This window comes from Drosophila rhopaloa, unplaced genomic scaffold, assembly GCF_018152115.1.
Source record: "Drosophila rhopaloa isolate 14029-0021.01 unplaced genomic scaffold, ASM1815211v1 contig_163, whole genome shotgun sequence".
Classification (NCBI taxonomy): Eukaryota; Metazoa; Arthropoda; class Insecta; order Diptera; family Drosophilidae; genus Drosophila; species Drosophila rhopaloa.
This window is the reverse complement of record NW_025335043.1, coordinates 421757-441247: the sequence shown is the minus strand read 5'-3', so window position 1 is coordinate 441247 and position 19491 is coordinate 421757. Positions and strand designations below refer to the sequence as shown.

Sequence of the window (19491 nt, the reverse complement as noted above, 5' to 3'; positions counted from 1 at the left end):
TTAAGTTTCTAGGGAAAAACTAAAAAGATGTACCTAAAGATGTTTATAATACTATTTGTAAATTTAAAAAATGTTTCAAAATTCCTTTAGTGATTTTAAAGTGCGTTAAGAGAATTATATCCTTATCCCATCATGTTTTTTGAGTCAATATTTTTGTTATCTTAGAAAATAGTCCAATTTCTTTTGGTGCATATGAGAAAATTCGTAAAATAACACTGATTCAACGCCATTTCCCTTGTTTTCTCCCCGCACCACTTGAACAGGTCATAACGGCAAGTGACTCGGCACCGAGGGCGCTGAAGGATCTGCGCAACCGTTGCCTAAATCCCGGCAAGTACGCCCAGCACTTGGAGCACTGGCTGGCCTACTATCCCGCCCAGCAGCTGCACATCATCGACGGCGAGCAGTTGCGCCTGAACCCCATCGATGTGATGAACGAGCTGCAGCGCTTCCTGAAAATCCAGCCGCTGCTCGATTATTCAAATCACCTGCGATACGACGTGAAGAAGGGCTTCTACTGCCAGGCCGTCAGCGAGAAGCGCAATAAATGCCTCGGAAAGTCCAAGGGCCGTCAGTATCCGACGATGGATGAGCGCAGTGCCAAGCTGTTGCAGCGGTGAGTAAAATCGAAATTCGTACTCAAAAAAAAAAAGAGAGAGGGACCAAACCAAAACCGGCAAGGTGGGAAAATCATGAAAAGTTCGAGCCATCAGTCCTCGTGGGCGTGGTGTGAGTGATTTGGGACAGACAGGACGAAGGAGCGGCACCCAGGCAGCTGCTTTGAGTGAAGGATTAATGAACATATGTGGGCATGGGTGTGGGGACAAAACTCCTCGCTTTTTGGTTTTTTTTCTTCTTTTTTTTGTTGTTGGTGTGAAGGGTATGTGCCACTTTGCGGCCGCTAAAAGTGCACTTTGCTGTACTGCGATTTCGTTGGTATGCCAGCTGTTGTCAGTTGACAAGGGAAACGATTTGCTGGTTGGAATTTTTCTAGGCCAACAACCACACGGAAAATAAACGGAAACGGAGATGGACAGATGGACTACTTTGTGAGGCATTCAACTGGAGTAAATGGAAAATATATCAGGGGAGTTGGCCAAATAAAAGTTCCTGTAAGCTGAGGAAATTCGTTTCCTGGCGAGATTTCATGATGATGGGGTGAAACGTTAGCCCGAGAATATGTCAGGATGTGGGTTTAGTAGAATGGGAATTGTAAAGTAGGAAGTTTATTTTGGAAATAACGAATAGAGATTGGATTTATTTCCTTAATTAAAATAGCATCATTATTTTTTATTATAAAGCTTTTAATAAGTTATTAATATAAAATTTATAATTGACATTGGAAAAATGCTTAAAACCAAATAATTTTATTTCAAAAATATTATTTATGAAAAGCAGATATTTATATATAGAGTTTTTTTTAGATATCTTAACCATAGAAAACCTTTATATAAAATTGAGGTGTTATTATAAAAGTATGCAATCTTTATTAAGTTAGATGATCAGCTTAAAAGCCAATCTTCCTCTGTTTCATTTTACAAAGGCAAGACCAACTTGCCGAAATTCCCGCACACAAATCTTCTTTTGAGCTCTGAGTAATTCAAATGGTTCACAAAAAAATTCAAAAGATAGGAAGCTGAAATAAAATATTCAAAAACTTAGCTAACAAAGAGTGGCTGCGAAGATAAGTCCCTGTCGATCTGCATATTTGTTCTGACTTTGGGACAAAACCCGAGCGATTTGAAATTCTAATTGCACCACATTTCTGATGGAATATTTCTCTGTTTTTGTTCGCTTGCAGATACTATCTGAATCACAATACGGCGCTGGTGAAGTTGCTCAAAAAGCTCGGCTCGCGGCCAATACCGCAGTGGCTCAAAGACGACCTGTCCACGGGCACGTGATAGCAGCTGTTCGGAGGAGCTGGCGGCGGCATAGGAGGCATTAAGTATCGCAAATTGCGGGCAAAACTCAGGAAACAGTTGCATTGGCTGCATCTGGCGGCCGAAAATGTTGAAAGCGCTCAGCACCGACGACGTCACAACTGACAGGACGAAAATGAGGCGGAAATTCAAAGGAAAAACTATCAGACCTGTTCTAATTTTCACTTTCGGCGAGCTTTTGCGAATGCATGTTTTATGAGTCATATATCTAACGTCTGATTTTGCCTAATTTAATATAAAAATGCACTGAATATATGAGATCATATTGTTTAATTATTGCAAAATGTTTAATTGTGAAAGTAAAATATTTTTGATTTCTAAATTTGTCAATATGTCTTGAACTCATGTCGATTTCATTTTTAAAAATCATTTAAATTTACAATTATTAAGGCAATTTAAACTTCCTTTCCCTATTTGAATTAATTAAATCACGTTTTTAAAACCAAAATTAATTGGAGAGCAGTTTCGCAAGCTCTTGCCTAAAGTGGATAGCAAAAAAGGCCCTGCTCACAAACAGCTTAAAAACAGCTGCTGTAGAAAAAAGATAAATTAAGAAGGAAAAAATAACATAATTAGTCGCTTTTAACATGCATAAATCTTTTTTGTTTGTTGCTATTGCAGCTAATTAATGGAACTGCAGTTGTCAGCTGAAGTTGTACAGTGTATGAGTGCGTATCTGTGTGTTTATCTGCGAACGTTGTGTAAATAGGCGTGTGTGTGGATGCTTGCGCATTATAAATTATCATAAATAATATCATGAGGCATCATGAATAAATGCATAAATGCGCTTTGTTAGTTGTTTAATGTTTATTAGTTGATAATAGCGAATTAAGCGCCTAATTAAGTTTACGCATAATCCAGCACTTTCGTTATTACCTCAGACACCGATTCAGCTCTCCGCATCCTAAAGACTTGATCAAATAACTTTTGACAACTCTAGAACACATAACTACTACTACCCACATGGCAGCTGCGAAAACTCCTGTGTACTTTAAGCATTTTAAATCCATGCCAAAAGTGTAAGTTCGTTCCAGCAGTTAACGAGTGCTATACAAAACACATATGTATATCGGAATAGTACGTTAAGCATAAGGCTGCCTCTATCCCCTAAGTGTATTATAGATGTTTTTAGCCTAAGCCTAGTGAGTAGACTTAAAATGCGCTTGTCACAGGCCTCGATGTAAAACTGTAAAACTCTAGTTGTATTTTTAACGCAGCACTAAGCAAAGCTCTATTGTATAGTTGGATATATGCGTAAATGTATGAGAACTAGTTCAAGTTTAGATTGGTAATGCGACAATAATAAAAGCGAAAATTATTGCAAGTGTAAAATATATGTTGTTTCTCTTCTTGGTTACTTAGCTCTATCGGAAAATGATATTGAGTTAAGTTCAAAAATGTTTGAAACCGCACAATGGGCCAGCAAAACATTTGGGCAAAAATAAGTTAAGCTAAGTTCAAAAATCTGTTCAAGCCACACATTGGGCCAGCAAAATATTTTGAGATAAATAAGATTTTTTTTTATTAAAAAAATCTCTTTAACTGATTTATATTTATGAAAACATTTTTTAATTATTTTCGTTGTATAGTTCTACAATAATAATTAATTTAATTTAAGAACATAATAAAATGTAATGTAAAAGCAAAGATTTAAAAAAAAATGGTTTAGAAATTGGATCAACAATTTTGTAGGTTTTTTTGGTTTTCAGCCACTTAATACTTTTTAAAAGGTTTTTATGCCACGTAATATATTTAATTTAATCATTGTTGACTTGTCTTATTAAGAAATGTTAAATCCGTTTATTGATTAAAAAATTAATTATAATCTGAAATTTATTATACTTCGGATTGTATTAAGTTTTTTAAAAAGTTAAATTTTCAATTCAACTTTAGACCAAAAAATTAAGCGAGGACACTTATAGCTTGGAACTAAAGCAAGGGCACCGATTTTTAGAAGCGAACTAAAGCCCGAGACACCTTTTTTAGCAACGAACTAAAAGCCGAGACACCTTTTTTAGCAACGGACTAAAAGCCGAGACACCCTTTTTAGCAACGGACTAAAAGCGGAGACGCACGGGGACAACGGTGTCAAAAGCCGATAACTCGCCATGTCATTTGCAAAACTATCGACTACTTAGATCTGAACTAAAACTTTAGTACACTCACTTGATTTTTAAATTAAGAAAATTTAATAACTGCTTCAGCGAGCGGCCCATGTCGCACATTTTCCCCTGGCCTATATTAAATTAAAAATCTAGGAATGTAAAAAAAAAAGTTAGTATCCGAAGAATAGGTTGAATATAACCTTGCAGAATTTATAATTTTGCCCACAATTTGTAACTCAGGAAAGGATACATTTCAGACTATATTAAGTATTTATATTCTTGATCAAGTTTGAAAACGCTAATTGTCTTTATCCGATAGCTGTAACATATTTTTCGTAGTACCATACGGCGTATATTTAAATGCAATTCATTTGCTTAGTTTAATAGCTTTAAATATAACGCTTTCCAAATCATTTTTTTTTGTTTGCACTGATCATTTTGCCGATGGGACGATCGTTCCGTATGAACGACAACAATGTTTTTTGATAACATTTCTCAATTTACCGCGACTTATTTAAATCTTCACGGACTTGCCGAAACGTTGTAAGTACATCATGGTACGGTTTAAGTTGCCGCTATATAATTAGCAAATACATAAACCTTTTTATAGTATTTTTGATGGTATATTTTAATATTATTATTTTTACTGTTGTTGTTTATCAAGAAGTATTATTTAGGTATTTATGATCCGGGCGGTATATTATAGCGGCGTTAGTTCATTTTTGTCTTTCGCTCGTGTCGGTTGTTGGGTGTCAATGTTTTTTAATTTTGTTGATAACTTTAAATATTGAAATTCAAATACTTCATTCTTAAAATATATTTATAAAAATATATATATATTTATTTAAAAAATACAACGGTATATATGCTTGGCGCGTCGGATTTGAATCGTAACCACTTTTTATTTATTTAATATTTAACTAGATAGCTGTAGCACGATAAAAATAGCACGTGCTAACAGGTACTTGAAAATAAGAAAGTACATAGTTGCAAAAAGAAAATAATAGTAAAATCGCGTGTTCTTATAGCCGGCTTATAATAAAAAAATAGTTTGGGGCAAAGAGAGTGCAAAGAGAAAAAGAGAGAGCGAAAAGCCCACTAAAACGCCGCCTGGCCAATTAAAAATTGCCAGAATATATATCTTTCCATATATATTTCTATTCCGAGTGCTAATCGTCTGGGTTTATCCCATGTGCCGCGTATGAAAAGCTAAAGAAAATTCGCTAATAAAACCGGTAATTTCTCTTTCCCCCATCTCTGCAAAATATCCCCATCTTTCTTTTTGGCGCCGTTCTTTGTTGTTTTTATTGTTATTTGCGGCTTGTTGCATTTTCCGTTTCACAACTTACGTTTGTTTAAGCAATCAAAAATAATCATAAATCATATTAAAATGTTAAGTGACAAAAAATTATGTTGGTCTATTTTGATTATTTATCGTGAGCTCTATTTGGTCGAGTTTGTCAGTTTCGGAAAACTCTAACGGTGCCTTTAAAATCCACAAGAATGAAAGAGGCATCGCTGAAGTTTTCGGTGCGAATAAAAAATTATCGGATCGTCCAAAAAATTTCCAAATTTGATTCTGAGTGAAAAATCGTGAAAAGCCTCCCAGTGTTATTTATATTTTGAGTTTATTTTGTATCAAAAGCCACAAGTTCCAGAGTTTCAACATTACTCATTATTTACCCTCTATAACCGGTGTTTTTGTGATTCACGACCTTCGAAAAGAATAAAGAAGAGAGTATTCGGTGTGCTGTGTGCGTCCAGCTGTAGAACCAGTTCCAGTTAACTCCGAGAATCATGTCCAGAAATAGGGCTGCCATGGTCAGCGCCTTCAAGCTGTTCCTGCGCCCCTCGACCACCCATCGAAGTCTCGCCCTTCGCTTGGCCCCCGTCACGACCTTTGCCCTGGTAAGTACTAAACATATGCATGCACAAAGTACCTACATACATACATATATAGTATAGGGATACTTTCGAATACTATCTGGGGAAGTCGCGCTCCAGGGGAGCAGCTGTCGCCGCCGTATCGGATCTATAAAAATACACGCACTTGTTTTATGTTTGTGAACAAGCGCGTGCTTACAGCAGCGGTTAAAACAATACCTCTAAGCAGGTGAATCACAGAAAATTTGAACGAAAAGTTTATTACCTCATAATTAATAAAAAGTGTGTAGGACCGTTTTTGATTTCAATGTAAGAAGTTTCATGTAGTTGGTAGTTAAAACTTTTATATAGATAAGATAGTTACTAATTTAAAAGTTAAGATAGGAAAAAGGTTAAAAAGTAAACATTGTTAAATTGTGAATGTTAGTATTACAATACATTTTAAAATAAAGATATAAACCCATTCAAGTCGTGAGATGTGAAGCCCTATAGCTTACCATCTTTTTCAAATTGTATTTGAGAAAAATATATATTAAAACGTTAATATAATAAGACCTAAAATATCTTACTAGGTCAAAGATAGATTAGGGTCTCATGCCGGGGAAATTTATCCTAAAAATAAACAATTGTTTTTTATAAATATATTTTATACAAATATTTTGTAGGTGGTTTAAAAATTATCTGAAGGAATTCGTTTAAGTTAGTAAGTCCTATAAATCTGACTACAACTGTCTGAACACAGATATAATTCAGAATACTCACATACATAGTTATATAGAAACACCCAACATGCGTTCGTTGTCCATATTCTTATGTGTAGGCACATTTTGTGTTTCAAAATTATTAAAATTTATGCAAAGAACCAGTCCGAAAATACAATATATGCCTACATATCTACTTGGCATACATATGGCTCTCATCCAAGCTCTTTCTCTCTCCCCTTTTGGCGGTGCAAACTTCATTTGGAGTTTACTCTCTCCATCTTTTACTCTCCTACGCTCTTTCCTTTTCTCTCTCCCGGTGAATAAGTTACAAGCTCCGTTTCTTGTTGTTGTTGCTTTTGCACCTGCGCGAAAAAAGGCCAAAGCAATAACAACAAAAACAGCTGTCAGAAATGTTTATCATCACATGACATGATAGAAGGGGGCGGGTCGGTAAAGGGGGAGGTGTGTTCATAGATGAGTGATTGTGGTCATTTTTTTGAGAGAGAGAAGTATTGAACAATTAGCACTCGCTATGGCATCCTAATGCCCATAAAACTGTAGGTCACTGATTTAATTAATTTTTATAAGATGATTCACTTCAATGATGCCGGGACTGATTTTAATTGTCCTACAATAACAAAAACACATCTCTGCTTATCAGTTTCATTTCAAACTAAGCCAAGTGAGTCAACAAAAGCTACTGAGATGAAAGTACATTCAAAACACAGTAAAATTCCTCTAAGAACGTTTGAAAAACACTCTAATAATTATGAAATGTAAGATGTAGAGATAGTTTTAAATACACATATATTCCGAGTACAAACCATTTTTAAAAGTATTTAAAATACTTTAATATCTCAAAAATTTCCAATTATATTTGGAGCTTTTATGTTAATACTTCATTCATAATATACAAAATTCTTAAATTAAAAATAACTTCATACATATTTTTAAAAAATATAACTTTGTATATAACAATTGGAATATTAATGAAAACGTGGTATTAAATTTTTAAATATTTTTTTAAAATATGAATATCAGGAATATTCTAAATGGTTTAATAAACAATAAATATCTCTTAAAAAATGAGTTTTGGTTCATCAGAAACATTATGATTATTATCAATTTTTTCTACCACGATAAAAGTTTGTGTGACAGACGTTCCACTGTAACTGAGAGGCGCCTTTAACCGGCATGTATTCTACTATTTCTTTTATGACAAACTCGATTTGCATACGAAATGATTAAATACGCCGTTATTTGCTCAGTTCAAGAGTCGGCAAGAGCGGACGGCTTTTAAGCTTTTTTATTTGTGAAGAGAGCGGGCCAAACAAAAGCGATGTTGGTGGGGGAAAAAAAAGGGGGATATATTTTGTACCGGGATTATTTACTTTTTTGCAGGTTATTTGCTCGACTTTTTGTACGTACGAGTGTCTGTCTCAATTTGCATTTGTTTTTTTTAGCTCTTTGTGTTAGCTGATTAAAGCAAATAGAAAAAGTAACAGAAATGATAAGAGAGGCGACAACATTGATTGTCAAGCTCAAATGTTTAGGAAACTTCTTGACCCGGATTCGGGATCTTGGCATCTTAACGTGTCATGGTGTCACCATATCACGCTCCAATTTTTTCTCTGCACTTTAAATCAATGGGCGTTCGAAAAAATAAATAAAGTCCAGGGGATTTGTGCCATTTTTTGGGGAGACCTCTGCCCAATTTTTTGGGTTTTTGTAGGGAACAAAAACTTTTATTGGCGCCATTTGGTCTGCCGCACACTACACACTTACTCACTCGCACACAAAAAGACATAGACACAGAACGTGTGTTGTTACAACTCCCCTTCCATTTCCTCCCCCTCCAGCTGTCTCTCCCGGACATTTCCTTTTCAATGGGATTTTTGGCTTGCTCTCGAATTTTGGCTTTTTTGCATTGTGTTGCCATTTGTTTTGCTACATTCCTGTTTCCTGGGGCGTGGCACACACACAAATATATGTACTTATATGCAGAACAGTGACAGTTGAAATAATAGTTAGCTTCGCTATTGTTCTTGAAAAATTGGGAGAATATAATTCAAACCAATTATACAATTATTTTTCAATTTCAAAAGTTTTCACAAATTGTTTCGCTATAAAGTTTTAAATAACAAGAATAGTTTTGTATGAAATGTTATAATGTTAAAATAATACAAAACTAAACTTCAATTACCAATAAAAAAGGATGACTTTGTTTATCATTCTAAATTAAAAAAGATTTAATTGAATCCAATATTTAGACATTTTCAATTCTTTGAGATTTGTATTAAATATTTTGGATATGTAATTTTAAAACATATTTATTATTAATGTATTTTATTAAAATACTCGTTTCTTAATAATAAAAAACATTGATGATTAACCGCGATTGTAGGTAAACAGAAAATTTCTCTCCCGGTAAACAATGGTTTTTAAAGGGGCCGATGTGCGATCAATTGATATTTGATTAAATACACGAGTGCCATGATTCAGGCTTTGGAACCGGCTTTATTTGTGCATCTCTGTTTGGCAGTGTGCAAATGAACACAGACATGCATGCATAAAGCCCGATGGTCCGGCAAACGAAAACAACGCGGTATTTATGCAAATGGAATTCATCATATCCAAAGCAAACCTGCGCAGGTTGCACATAATGCAGCAAAGGGTCAGCAACTTAAAGCCAGGGCTTATAGTCGTGTGGCTGTGGTATATGGGACTTTTTACCAAATCCGCTTATTATATCAGGCTTAGTAAGTGATACTTAAAATTCACTTTTTAGCTGTGGAAGTTTTTACACATTTCCTGCACACTTTTCATGGGTTTTAGCTTAGCTCAGCAGGTGCACTAAGAAAAATCCACATTATATTCTTAAAACTACACACTTTGGAAAGAAAACCAAAAAACACAAACCTCAAATCAAGTTGGAATTTCAACTTTTTAATTTAAAGCGAACGACCTCGATTACATTTTATGTCACGTTTGCCAAATCCCGCCTATATTTGTTAAAAACATTTAAATGTTGACCGGGTTCAAGATCATTAATGTCATTTAAAATAATTCAAGAAATTTTTGTAATTTTTTATTTTATTTTATACATTTATAAAGGGAAAGATTCTCATAAATACTTGCTAGGGTGAATAGCTCTTCTGTCCTTCAATTTTATTTAAATCTTTTTAAGACTTGCTCAACCTTAATCGCAAGTTTTTCCTGCTAATTCCTAACAAAGTCAAAGTTCCAACAAGTTTTCTGCGTCTGTTAGAGCACAGTAAAGCACTTAACTTATCAGCAGTTATTTCTAGACTTTAGCTAATCTCCTTCTTAAATACTATCAACTATTGTTTGATCAGCAAATTTCCGCGGCTTTTACCTTAAAGTCTCCTAAAAACATTCGACTTAACCCATACACAAACAGTTAAAGAGCAGAAAATCTGCATATTATAGAGCAGGCTTTTGCGTTACACCCACTCACCCTCTTTATTATTCTTTTCCCCAGGGATTTTCCTTGCAAACTTGTGCACGTTTTCGCACATTTATCAGCGCTGCAAAATCTTTGCCTAGCTATCAGAGAAAACCGAAAAGCAAATTTTCCAACCAGACGTTGCAAAAACATTTGCATACATATATGCAAAGCGTGCAGATTGCGGGGATATTCGGAGAAGAGGACGGGCGAGGATATACGCGTAATTAAAGCTATCGTAAACCGACGAGGGAGGGGGCGGCAACGGGTGCTCTGCTGATGTCGCAAACTAGCAAGCCCTCATTAGAGCTGTCGCTGTCGCTTCATCAGCAGAACTTAAAGTTATGCCTCCGAAATAAACGGCATAACTTGGTCGTAATATTATTCAACCGACAAATTGCTAACTGCGTTAATATCTTTTGGCCATTCATAATACTTACACTTTTAGAAAATATTTTAAAAGTAGTTCACAAAATTGGAAAATAACTTTTTTTTTTATAAGATGGATATAGATTAAATTAAATATTTTAGGCATTTTTAAATTTAAAACTTCAGTAAATTGTATGATCTAAAAGTATATATTAGTGTTACCATATCCTTAAATATATAATCTTAATAAATAAATATTTTTTTGTTAATCAACTCACAGGTTGAACTTATATATCTTTAAAAAAATTAAGATTATTTATTAATTAAATTTAATTATTATTTAAGGCGTTTACAATTTGTTTGACGTTTTGACTTACATTGCACAGAGAAATTTCTAAAAAATTTGTTTAGGATCTTTAACTATTAATTTATAAGTCTTTGCCTTAATCAATATTGTCATGCAAATTTTAATCAGATTTGTATTTTAAATAAAATTTTAGGCTTAGTAAGTTCGTGTTAATTAGGACATATTCTTTTTCAGACAAATTTCTTTTATAATTTATAAATTGTGTTTAATGCTGTCTGAAATCAGAGTGTATTCATATTTATGTTTATCGTTCCCAGTTTTCCGCCTAGTAGCCATGGTAATATAACTTTAGCTATCTTAGCCTTTGCGTATTATGGCCATTTCTCCTGCACTTGACTTCTGCTGTCGACAAGGGCGCCAACTGCGGAGCAACCCCATATAAACACCCCACATGTAAACCACACATATAAACCACACATATAAACCCCATCCCACTCGAATCCCCCGCAACTAGTCGCTTTCAATGTTCGCTTTGATGTTTATCTAATGACGCTGCACTGAGCTGGGTTGTATGTGTACCTCAAAGATACAAGTGGCCAAAAGCCCTCTCTGTATCTGATTTGCCCTCCAGTCCTTTTCCCCTTTCGGCGAGCACTTGTAATCCAATCTCCGAAACTATTTACAGTGCAGGTTAAACTGTAAGCGCCAGGGGAGAATCCACCTAACATTTACCCAGTGTTTGTTATCAATTTGTAGCATTTTTATTTTTGATAGTACTTATCAGCACTCTCAGTCGCTGAATTTTTAATACATAATTCGATTGACGAGGCGAGGCCACGCGACCACCACTCTGCTTAAATAAATTATTTGTTCAATTTATAAAGCACCCAATTCAATTTAAAGCATTCAGGGGAAGATTTCCCGATTGCGATTGACCTGCGCCATAAAATAACTCAATGTTGTCAGCGTAATTCCGTGGAAAGCCACTCGCATATTTTGTTTATGCACTGATTTTAATTCAATGTATTGACTCCCAAATGCGTTGCACAAACAGAGCCAAGTGGCTGCTAATTTATTTGGCAAATATTTGCGGCGTTGGCCACTTACAGAACTCTATCTTTGGACCAATCTTTGAATAAATTCTAGACAATTTAAAGGCCAAACAAAGGCGAGCCTGGGCACCCGGCCAGGGTGTACCGCATAAAAGGTTCGTTATTAATTCAGGCCGCATCGCAGGCTCTACGGGTGAGTTCTGGTCCCAGATTCCCAAGTCACCCGACTGGAGTTGAGTGTCAGCTGCTCTCGGTTCGGCTGTTTTTGTTGTCTCTTCCCCGGGTTTTGAAGGCGCAAATTCTCCTATTATATGCAAATTTTCGTTGCGCTCCACAGGCGAAGCGCGTTTGCCTCAAAAATGAGCTACATAAATTTGCTTTTGGTGTGCTACTCTGGGTAAGGGTTTCCATAATAAGCACTTTAGTTTGTCACACGGCTGGCAAGGAGGGATTTAAATAACAAATGCGAGTATGTTACTTAGCTACTAAAATTGTGTAAGTCTGAGGTTTTACACTTACCCACACTTATATAAATAATTATAATATATTCCAGTTAACATATTTGCAACGTACTAACTAATAAATATTATGAAAGCAAAATTTGTGTAGTTAAAAAATAATGTTAAAAGGGAAATAAAAGCTTTCAGACTTATTTAAATGTTTTTAATTTTTAATTTGTTGTGTCCTATAATATGGATACTTTATATTTACGCAACTGTTTTAATAATTACTAATGCCATACATAATACCTTAAATATTTGAGGCTTTGAAAATAACAACAATCAATACAACACTGTGTGTCCATTAAAGGATGTTATTAAAAACCTTCAAGGTTTGTTTAAATTTTGTTGTATATTTTAACATAAATAGATCATAGCGTGTCCATTAAAAAAGGACATTCAATAAACGCAGCTAAGTCCTTGTAAAATTCCTGCTTTTTGTTTTCGCCATTCTAGTTTATTTTAGCCATAAAAAAGGGACTGCATAATGTTGTTTTCATGCGGTTTACACTAAATGGAGCACTCAACATGCGGTTGGGTTTCCGTTGGCGCTTTTTTGTCGCCTACTAATTAGAATGGGATGTGGCCTCGGGGTTTTCTGATAAGCATTGGGGCGTGGCCCGCAGCCGTCCCTTTTTCACTGAGACTTTTTTATCGCCTCTTGTGAGTGTTAATTGTATTAAAATTAAAATTGCCCACGCTCTCTCGCCTGGCAAGGTTATGTCCTGAATATACCACATGCACATGGCCAAGATAATTTCAAAGAAAAACCACACACACACACCCTTTTTGGGTGGAAGTGTGAAGGGTCCTTTAAGGGAACATGTTTTTTGGAGCGTTGGCAGATGGATTTTAGTTTGGCTTACAAGAGAGGTGGAGAAAATTTTACGTAAGAAAGCAATTTTTTGCCAGGCGAACGTGTTTGCTTTGTGCATTTTTGTTGGAAAACTTCATCTCCAGTGAAGACTGACGGTTCTTAGGTGAATATTGTAGTCACTAATTAAAGTCGAGCAGCTACCATTTCGTGTACATTGGCCCGCGGGTTAATGAGCCATTATTTTGAGTGAGTAATGCAATTACTGAGTTTGTTTTTATGTTTACCCTAGCCTCCTCAGATCCTGATTGCTGGATGTGCAAGAAAATATTGTGTGGTTAACCCACAAGTTTATGGTTTCCTGTTTTGTTGAGCTTTGTATTGAATGGACCGAGCTTTTAGTGGCTCAATTTGTTGCAGCTTTTTCCAAACTCCTTTTCATTCTGGTCGATGTACATTGCTTTTTCATGTGCATTATTTACTGATGGCAGTCCATCACATGGGGGCACGCCACAGACTCTCTGAATATGGAATATCTGTAATTGAAATTCGCTTGGCCAACTTGGGGGCAAATAAAGGTAGCACAGAGCAGAGGGTGTAAATATGTGACCGTGTAATCCTTGTGGGATTTTTCACTCCCCCTTATTACCTTTTCCAATTATAATTAAAGCTTAATTAACTCGAAGTTCATTTTACCCGTGTATTATTAATTAACTGCGTGAGAGTGACATGTATTTCTTCTTTTACTTACAACACTTAGCTAATTCACTTTTAATGGAATCGATGAATAAAATGAAATTCTTTCATTTACTTCAGGCGAATTTCCATTAACAAAATTGGCTGAATAAACAAACCAGCCCAGAGGCCTGTCGTAATATTACGTATACGCAATTTAAATGAATTTAACTAGAAGGCCCAGACAATTCCCACATGACAGCATGCATTTAAACTGAAGTAAAACGCTTACAAATGGGCATATAAAGCTCATTTTTGGCCAACTCCTAAGGGACAGGGAGATGAAATTGCCTAGCAAACTTCTTTCAGACACATTTATTTTCTTGTTTTTACAGTCACATTCAAGTCAGTTAGAATGTCAGGCATATGTCTACTTTTAACCGAATTTTCTTTAACTATGAATTATGAGATCTGTGACAAATTTCTGGCAGCGTTTGGCACTCTTTCTGAGACAAAAAACTGTCTATTTTCGTTTGGGCTGTGTGTATCTTTGTATCTATAGGATGTGCGTATTTTTATCAATATGTACGCGGCGCGCACACTAATTTTAGTCTGTCTGGGTTGTCTCTTCAATATTTCTCTCTCTGTATCTGATGATTTTTGATAGTCAATGTGTGAGTATATGTTTGTGCTCCCCAACTTGTTTATCTATTCTGCTCTGTTTTTTCTCAGCTAAATATTTACTTGCAGAAATCTTTTCTGGCAAATCTATTCACTCTGCCAATGAAAAAATAAAACCGACAAAAAATCTCTTGCCTGCTGTGAACATGTGTCTAATTTATTAGTTATCTCTCTGCTTTTTCTTTCACATATTTATAGAAATTTATCGAAGTGGCTTGAGATGTTACGGGTATTTTTCCTTAAGGTTTATCCTGTCTTCGCCTTTCTCCTTTGATGTCGTTTTATTTATCTAATTTCCTCGGTGATTTTCTCACTCGTATTATTTTTATGATTCATTGCCGACAGTCTCAATTTCATAATAATAAATTGCTTTGCGATAGACCTCTTCTTTTACGAGCTATAAAAGAGTCTGTGCGCGAAACTTCAATTGCATATCACCAGCTCCGGCAAATTGCTTTGATGGGAATTCATTATTCCGTTTGCCTAGACTTAACGAGCTCATTCAGAGACAATCAAACGCATAAAGAACAATATGCATCGCGGCATGTTATTCTTGGCTAGATGCCCGACAATGCAGCACTTGACACGCGACTTTGTTGGCCAAGAACAAAGGGCTGAAAGGGGAGTGGTTGACTAGGGTTTCTCCTGTCTTACAACTTTTTAGCTTGCATGACTTCCTGAACCGGGAACTTCACATGCTAAATTATTTGCGAGGGGTCCTTAAAATTCAATTTTAATCAATTTACAAATGCGTAAAGAAATTTCTCAAAGTTTTTATACTCTTGAAATGGGCCTAACATGTCAGAGTACTAAAAAGGAGATCAAAATGTTCAAAGAAATTAAGTTGTTATGGTAGTTTTAAGCGACATTCTAATTTCATTTCTCTCGGGAAAACTTTTTGGAATATGTTTTAATATGAAAGCTAGTTTTGAAAAATAATGATTTCTATTTCTTAACAATGAACTTACCTTATCATCCTTAATTGTGTAGTATATTACCGAACATTTTTAAGATACCTTTAGTGATTAAGAAAATTGTATGCCTCAAGAATTTTAATTTCAATTTAAAGTTTCTCTTTAAGTTGTTCAGCCTGCCTTGAAATATGAAAAGTAATTTCGAACATGCAGGAGACGATCTCTGCAAGTTGAGAGAAATGGAAATGTTATGCAAATTACACGAACCACTGAAATTTTATTTTTATCTCTAATGTAGGGAGACTTTTTTTTTGGCTTTTTTGGTGAATTCCAGACGAAAAAGATTTGAGGAACCCAGAGACATCCACTCGGCTCGTCTTTGTTTATTGTTATGGCCCCGACCCTCCACTTATTGTCCTCTATTCTGAGAGCCTTTTTGTCCTGCCTTCATGTTTGTCCTGGCGAGTCCTGTGTGCCGTCTTGTTTTTCGTTGAGCTTAGGCTGAGCGCCGCACGTGGCCACATTGTCGGGCTCATTAAGAGACAATTGCTGCAACATGTCGCAGGCAAGGGCCAAGGATGTTGATGTTTGCATACTGCTGTCCCCTTCACTTTTTAAAGCTGCCCCACAGCACAAATTAACTTAGCATGATTCGACTCAAGTTGCGGTCACAACTTTCACAATATATATCACACCCCGGCAAAAACAGCAGGTGTAATTTATGAAATTACATTTTCATTTTCATCTCAGGGTAAAGCTGAGCTAAGCTGAGCTACGATTTCAATTTATTTGGACGATCGTAAAAACTTTTGCCCCGAGAAAGTGGCATACTCTCGGGCGGAACTTGGATTTCTGTGTCTGTCGGAGTTTGTTAAATTTATGTGCCGCCTAATGTTTCATTTGCTTCACTGCAAATGCCTGTGGGGCAACTTTTTAACATTTGATGCTGGCTGACAGCTCGTCGGGGGTCATAACTTTTACTTCTGCCCTCCAGCTCCGCCAGTGTCCCATCATCCAAACTCGATTTGTGTGCGGTCTGTGAAAGAAAGTCTGACCAACTGTCAGAAATGTTCCATGGCATCGTCATTGTCCCCCAAGTCCATCAATAATGCGCGGCAACAAATCACCGAAGTTTCTGCGGAAAAGCAGCCAACAAAATTTGATCTACGAACTGCGTGGGCGTTTCTGTGGAATTTATTTTCCATTTAAATTTCAATTACTCGTGGGAAACATTTGATTTTGTTACATTTTTCAAACACGTTCGAGAGGGCCTGAATTATTGAAGCGCCTGATTGGAGTCGAGCGTGAAATCCAATCAGTAAAAGTTGAAATCGGCGCACAACACGTGCATACCATATGAGAAAAGTCGCAATTCCCTGCTCGGATCTAAACGTATGCATATATCTTTATGCTCTCCCATACAAACACACACACATTGACAGCTGCACCCAAAATTATGCAATGTTATTTTATATTTTCAAGCACAAGCTTAAACTGCGAGGTCGGTTTGTATAAATTTTTGTTTGTGACTTTGAATAACTAAAGGAAATTAAAATGTCGGAATGGATTTTAAACTTCATATTTTCAAAGTATAATTAATGGGTCTTGTTGTTGAATTTAAATATTACTTTAAAGATAACTGTGAGGCATGGCTTAACTTTGTAACAATCTTTCTTGGTTTAGCTGAAATGCCTTTTAAACCTTTCTTGCTTTGTTGACTAAGTACAGCTAAATATGTCGTTATGATTTTACCTTTAAGTCTCTTTAAGTTTGTGGTCACATTAAATTTTTACAACTTTTTCCTACTCCCAAACCAATTTAAAATTTTTTTTGAGAGAGACATTAATCTAATGTCAACTTTTAAAAATGTATGTTGTTTTTGTACACCTTTAGTGCGAACTAAAAATCGTTATTATATATTTTTAGTTCGAATGTTTTGTCTTGTTAAAAGTTTAATTTCAACTATTTTTCAACTTTTAAATCCTCCCTAAAGTCCTGACTGGTTTTGTTGGTAAAATGACAAGGTAAACGGTTACGGTTTCGATTTCCTTTGCCCATTTGTGTCCTCCCTCGAGTCTTTGTGTGTGTGCGTGTGTGATTACTCATACGCAACGTTGCCGGCAGATTGAGACACATACAAAAAAGTTGTGAAAGAAAAGTGGCAGACGTAGACCGGGTTATGGGTTAAAGCCACACAAACTCCCTCAGAATCGGGGTGTCCTAACAATAACTGTATTTACGCATCCCATTTTCCATTTCCCCATTTCCTCTCCTTTTATTTTTTTTGTTTTGAGTGCCAGTTTGCTGGCGTCCTTGTCGTTCGTTATGGAGAGCACGTGATTTCACTAGGGAGCATTTTAACTTAATTAGGTAGGGCTGAAACATGCAAGGAATGCCAGTCTAAAATGATGGGAATGGTGGGGATGGGGGACTTACTAAGTATATTGAGGAATGTACTATGTAAGCTGGGATGAACTTGAAGCGAAATTTTCTGAAAAAAAAATTCTAAGGCAAACAATAAACAAAATATAATGCAATAAAATTATTTTTTATTTTACTAATTCTAAATACATTACATTTTATTTCTTATTATGTTTGTTGTTTGCTTTGGAATTTTTTTTTAACTATTCATGTATTTGTGTTGGAATACCAAAATGCATATGATTATGATAGATTTAATCTCTTTAATACGAGAATAATAAATTTAAGATTTAATTGTTTTTATCTGCAATATTATTTTTAACCTTAAGAGAAGGTTCACCCTAAGGTACACACCCTTAGAATCACTCCCACACGCACAGTAATGATATGGTTATACGTTAAGATGGCGTAGGCTTATAATAATTTACCCCACATATGCATTATCTTGCCACTGAGTACTTTTTACCAGACCTTTGGGCTATAAAAGCCACAATCAATAATGCGAAATAGAGTCATTAATGTTAATTTGCAAATATTCTCCTTCTTTCTACAGCATTTACGGCCAGGTCATGAGCTCCAGCAGCACAGAAGCTTCGCATCCACGGCGGAGGATGACGAGACGAGCGGCGGCAAGAAGTCGGACAAGCATAAAAAACCGACGACGGGAGGTGAGTGGGAATCTGGGAAATCGGGAAGATATTTACCTTGCGAATATTTCGTAAATATTTTCCTTTAATGCGAATAACTGATTGGATTTGACAACCTTGTGGGAGGGTCTAAGTGTAAGCTTATCAATCATTCTAATCGCAGGTCACAGTTCAAGTCAGCATGTGAATGAGCAAGCTGAAGCTTATCGAAGAGCGAAAGAAAATAAATCGAAAACCAATCCATATGTGTTTAAGAACAAAAAAAGCGCCTTAACATCTAAAGAGTTTTCACCCCCTGGCGAAGATAGTAATTCCAGTAAAGAGCAAGAACTAGCTGAAACAGATGTAAGCAAGGAAAAACCTACTCCAAAGTCAGATTACTCTTCCAATTTAACAGCAAGAATTCAAAAATTTAAAAGCTTAAGAGAAAAATCTCAAGCCAAAAGTAAAAAAAACCTAGAGCAAGATTTAAGTGTCGTAAACAAAACAAAAAAATTGGCGAAAAGAACACAAAAAGTTAAACACCGACGAAAAATTAAAGATAATTTATTAATAAGGGCTCATGATAAAGAGATAGCTCACTCCAAAAGAGAATTATGTAAGTTTGTTTTCAATTAAAATTATATTTTAAAACATTTTACCATCCTAAGGTAAACTGAATCCATTCAAGAAAAGAAAAAGAAAGAAGAAATTGTTACTAAATAGGAAGAAAACTAAAAAGAAAACTGGCAATGGTAAGACATTTATTTTTGAAAGATTCGAATCATAATCTGATAAATACTGCATAATAATAATATCTTGCCAACAACATATAATATCTTAATTGGCAAATCATTGCAAAAGCATACTTTAATTGCTTAAAATGTAATAATAATTGAATAAGCAACGAAATTCCTCTCCCCTTTCTAATTATTTTATGGCCGCCATTAGGTGTGTGCTTTAAACTATAATTGCCAATCAATTATCTGTTAATTTAAGATTAGTTTGACCAATTAGTGGCTGCTGTGGT

At 35.6% G+C, this 19491-nt stretch overlaps 2 protein-coding genes across 5 annotated transcripts in view; both read left to right on the top strand.

Moving 5' to 3' along the window:
* The window catches only part of LOC108054026 (bifunctional heparan sulfate N-deacetylase/N-sulfotransferase), a 68443-nt gene extending 65166 nt beyond the window's left edge, over window positions 1–3277 (top strand). Inside the window, exons 5-6 of the mRNA XM_044458293.1 lie at window positions 264–616; window positions 1802–3277. Of these exons, the coding sequence (XP_044314228.1) occupies window positions 264–616; window positions 1802–1904 (456 nt within the window). The 3' untranslated portion in view covers window positions 1905–3277. The remainder of the gene's footprint in view (window positions 1–263; window positions 617–1801) is intronic.
* A 1505-nt stretch (window positions 3278–4782) lies between these two features.
* Window positions 4783–19491, top strand: part of LOC108052495 (calcium uniporter protein, mitochondrial) — a 49655-nt gene continuing 34946 nt past the window's right edge. The window contains exons 1-3 of one of the 4 annotated variants that reach the window (XM_044457610.1): window positions 4783–4938; window positions 5694–5956; window positions 18389–18503. In XM_044457610.1, coding sequence (XP_044313545.1) covers window positions 5846–5956; window positions 18389–18503 — 226 coding nt within the window. In that variant the 5' untranslated portion in view covers window positions 4783–4938; window positions 5694–5845. The other 3 variants (XM_044457612.1, XM_044457609.1, XM_044457611.1) reach the window with 3 other exon arrangements.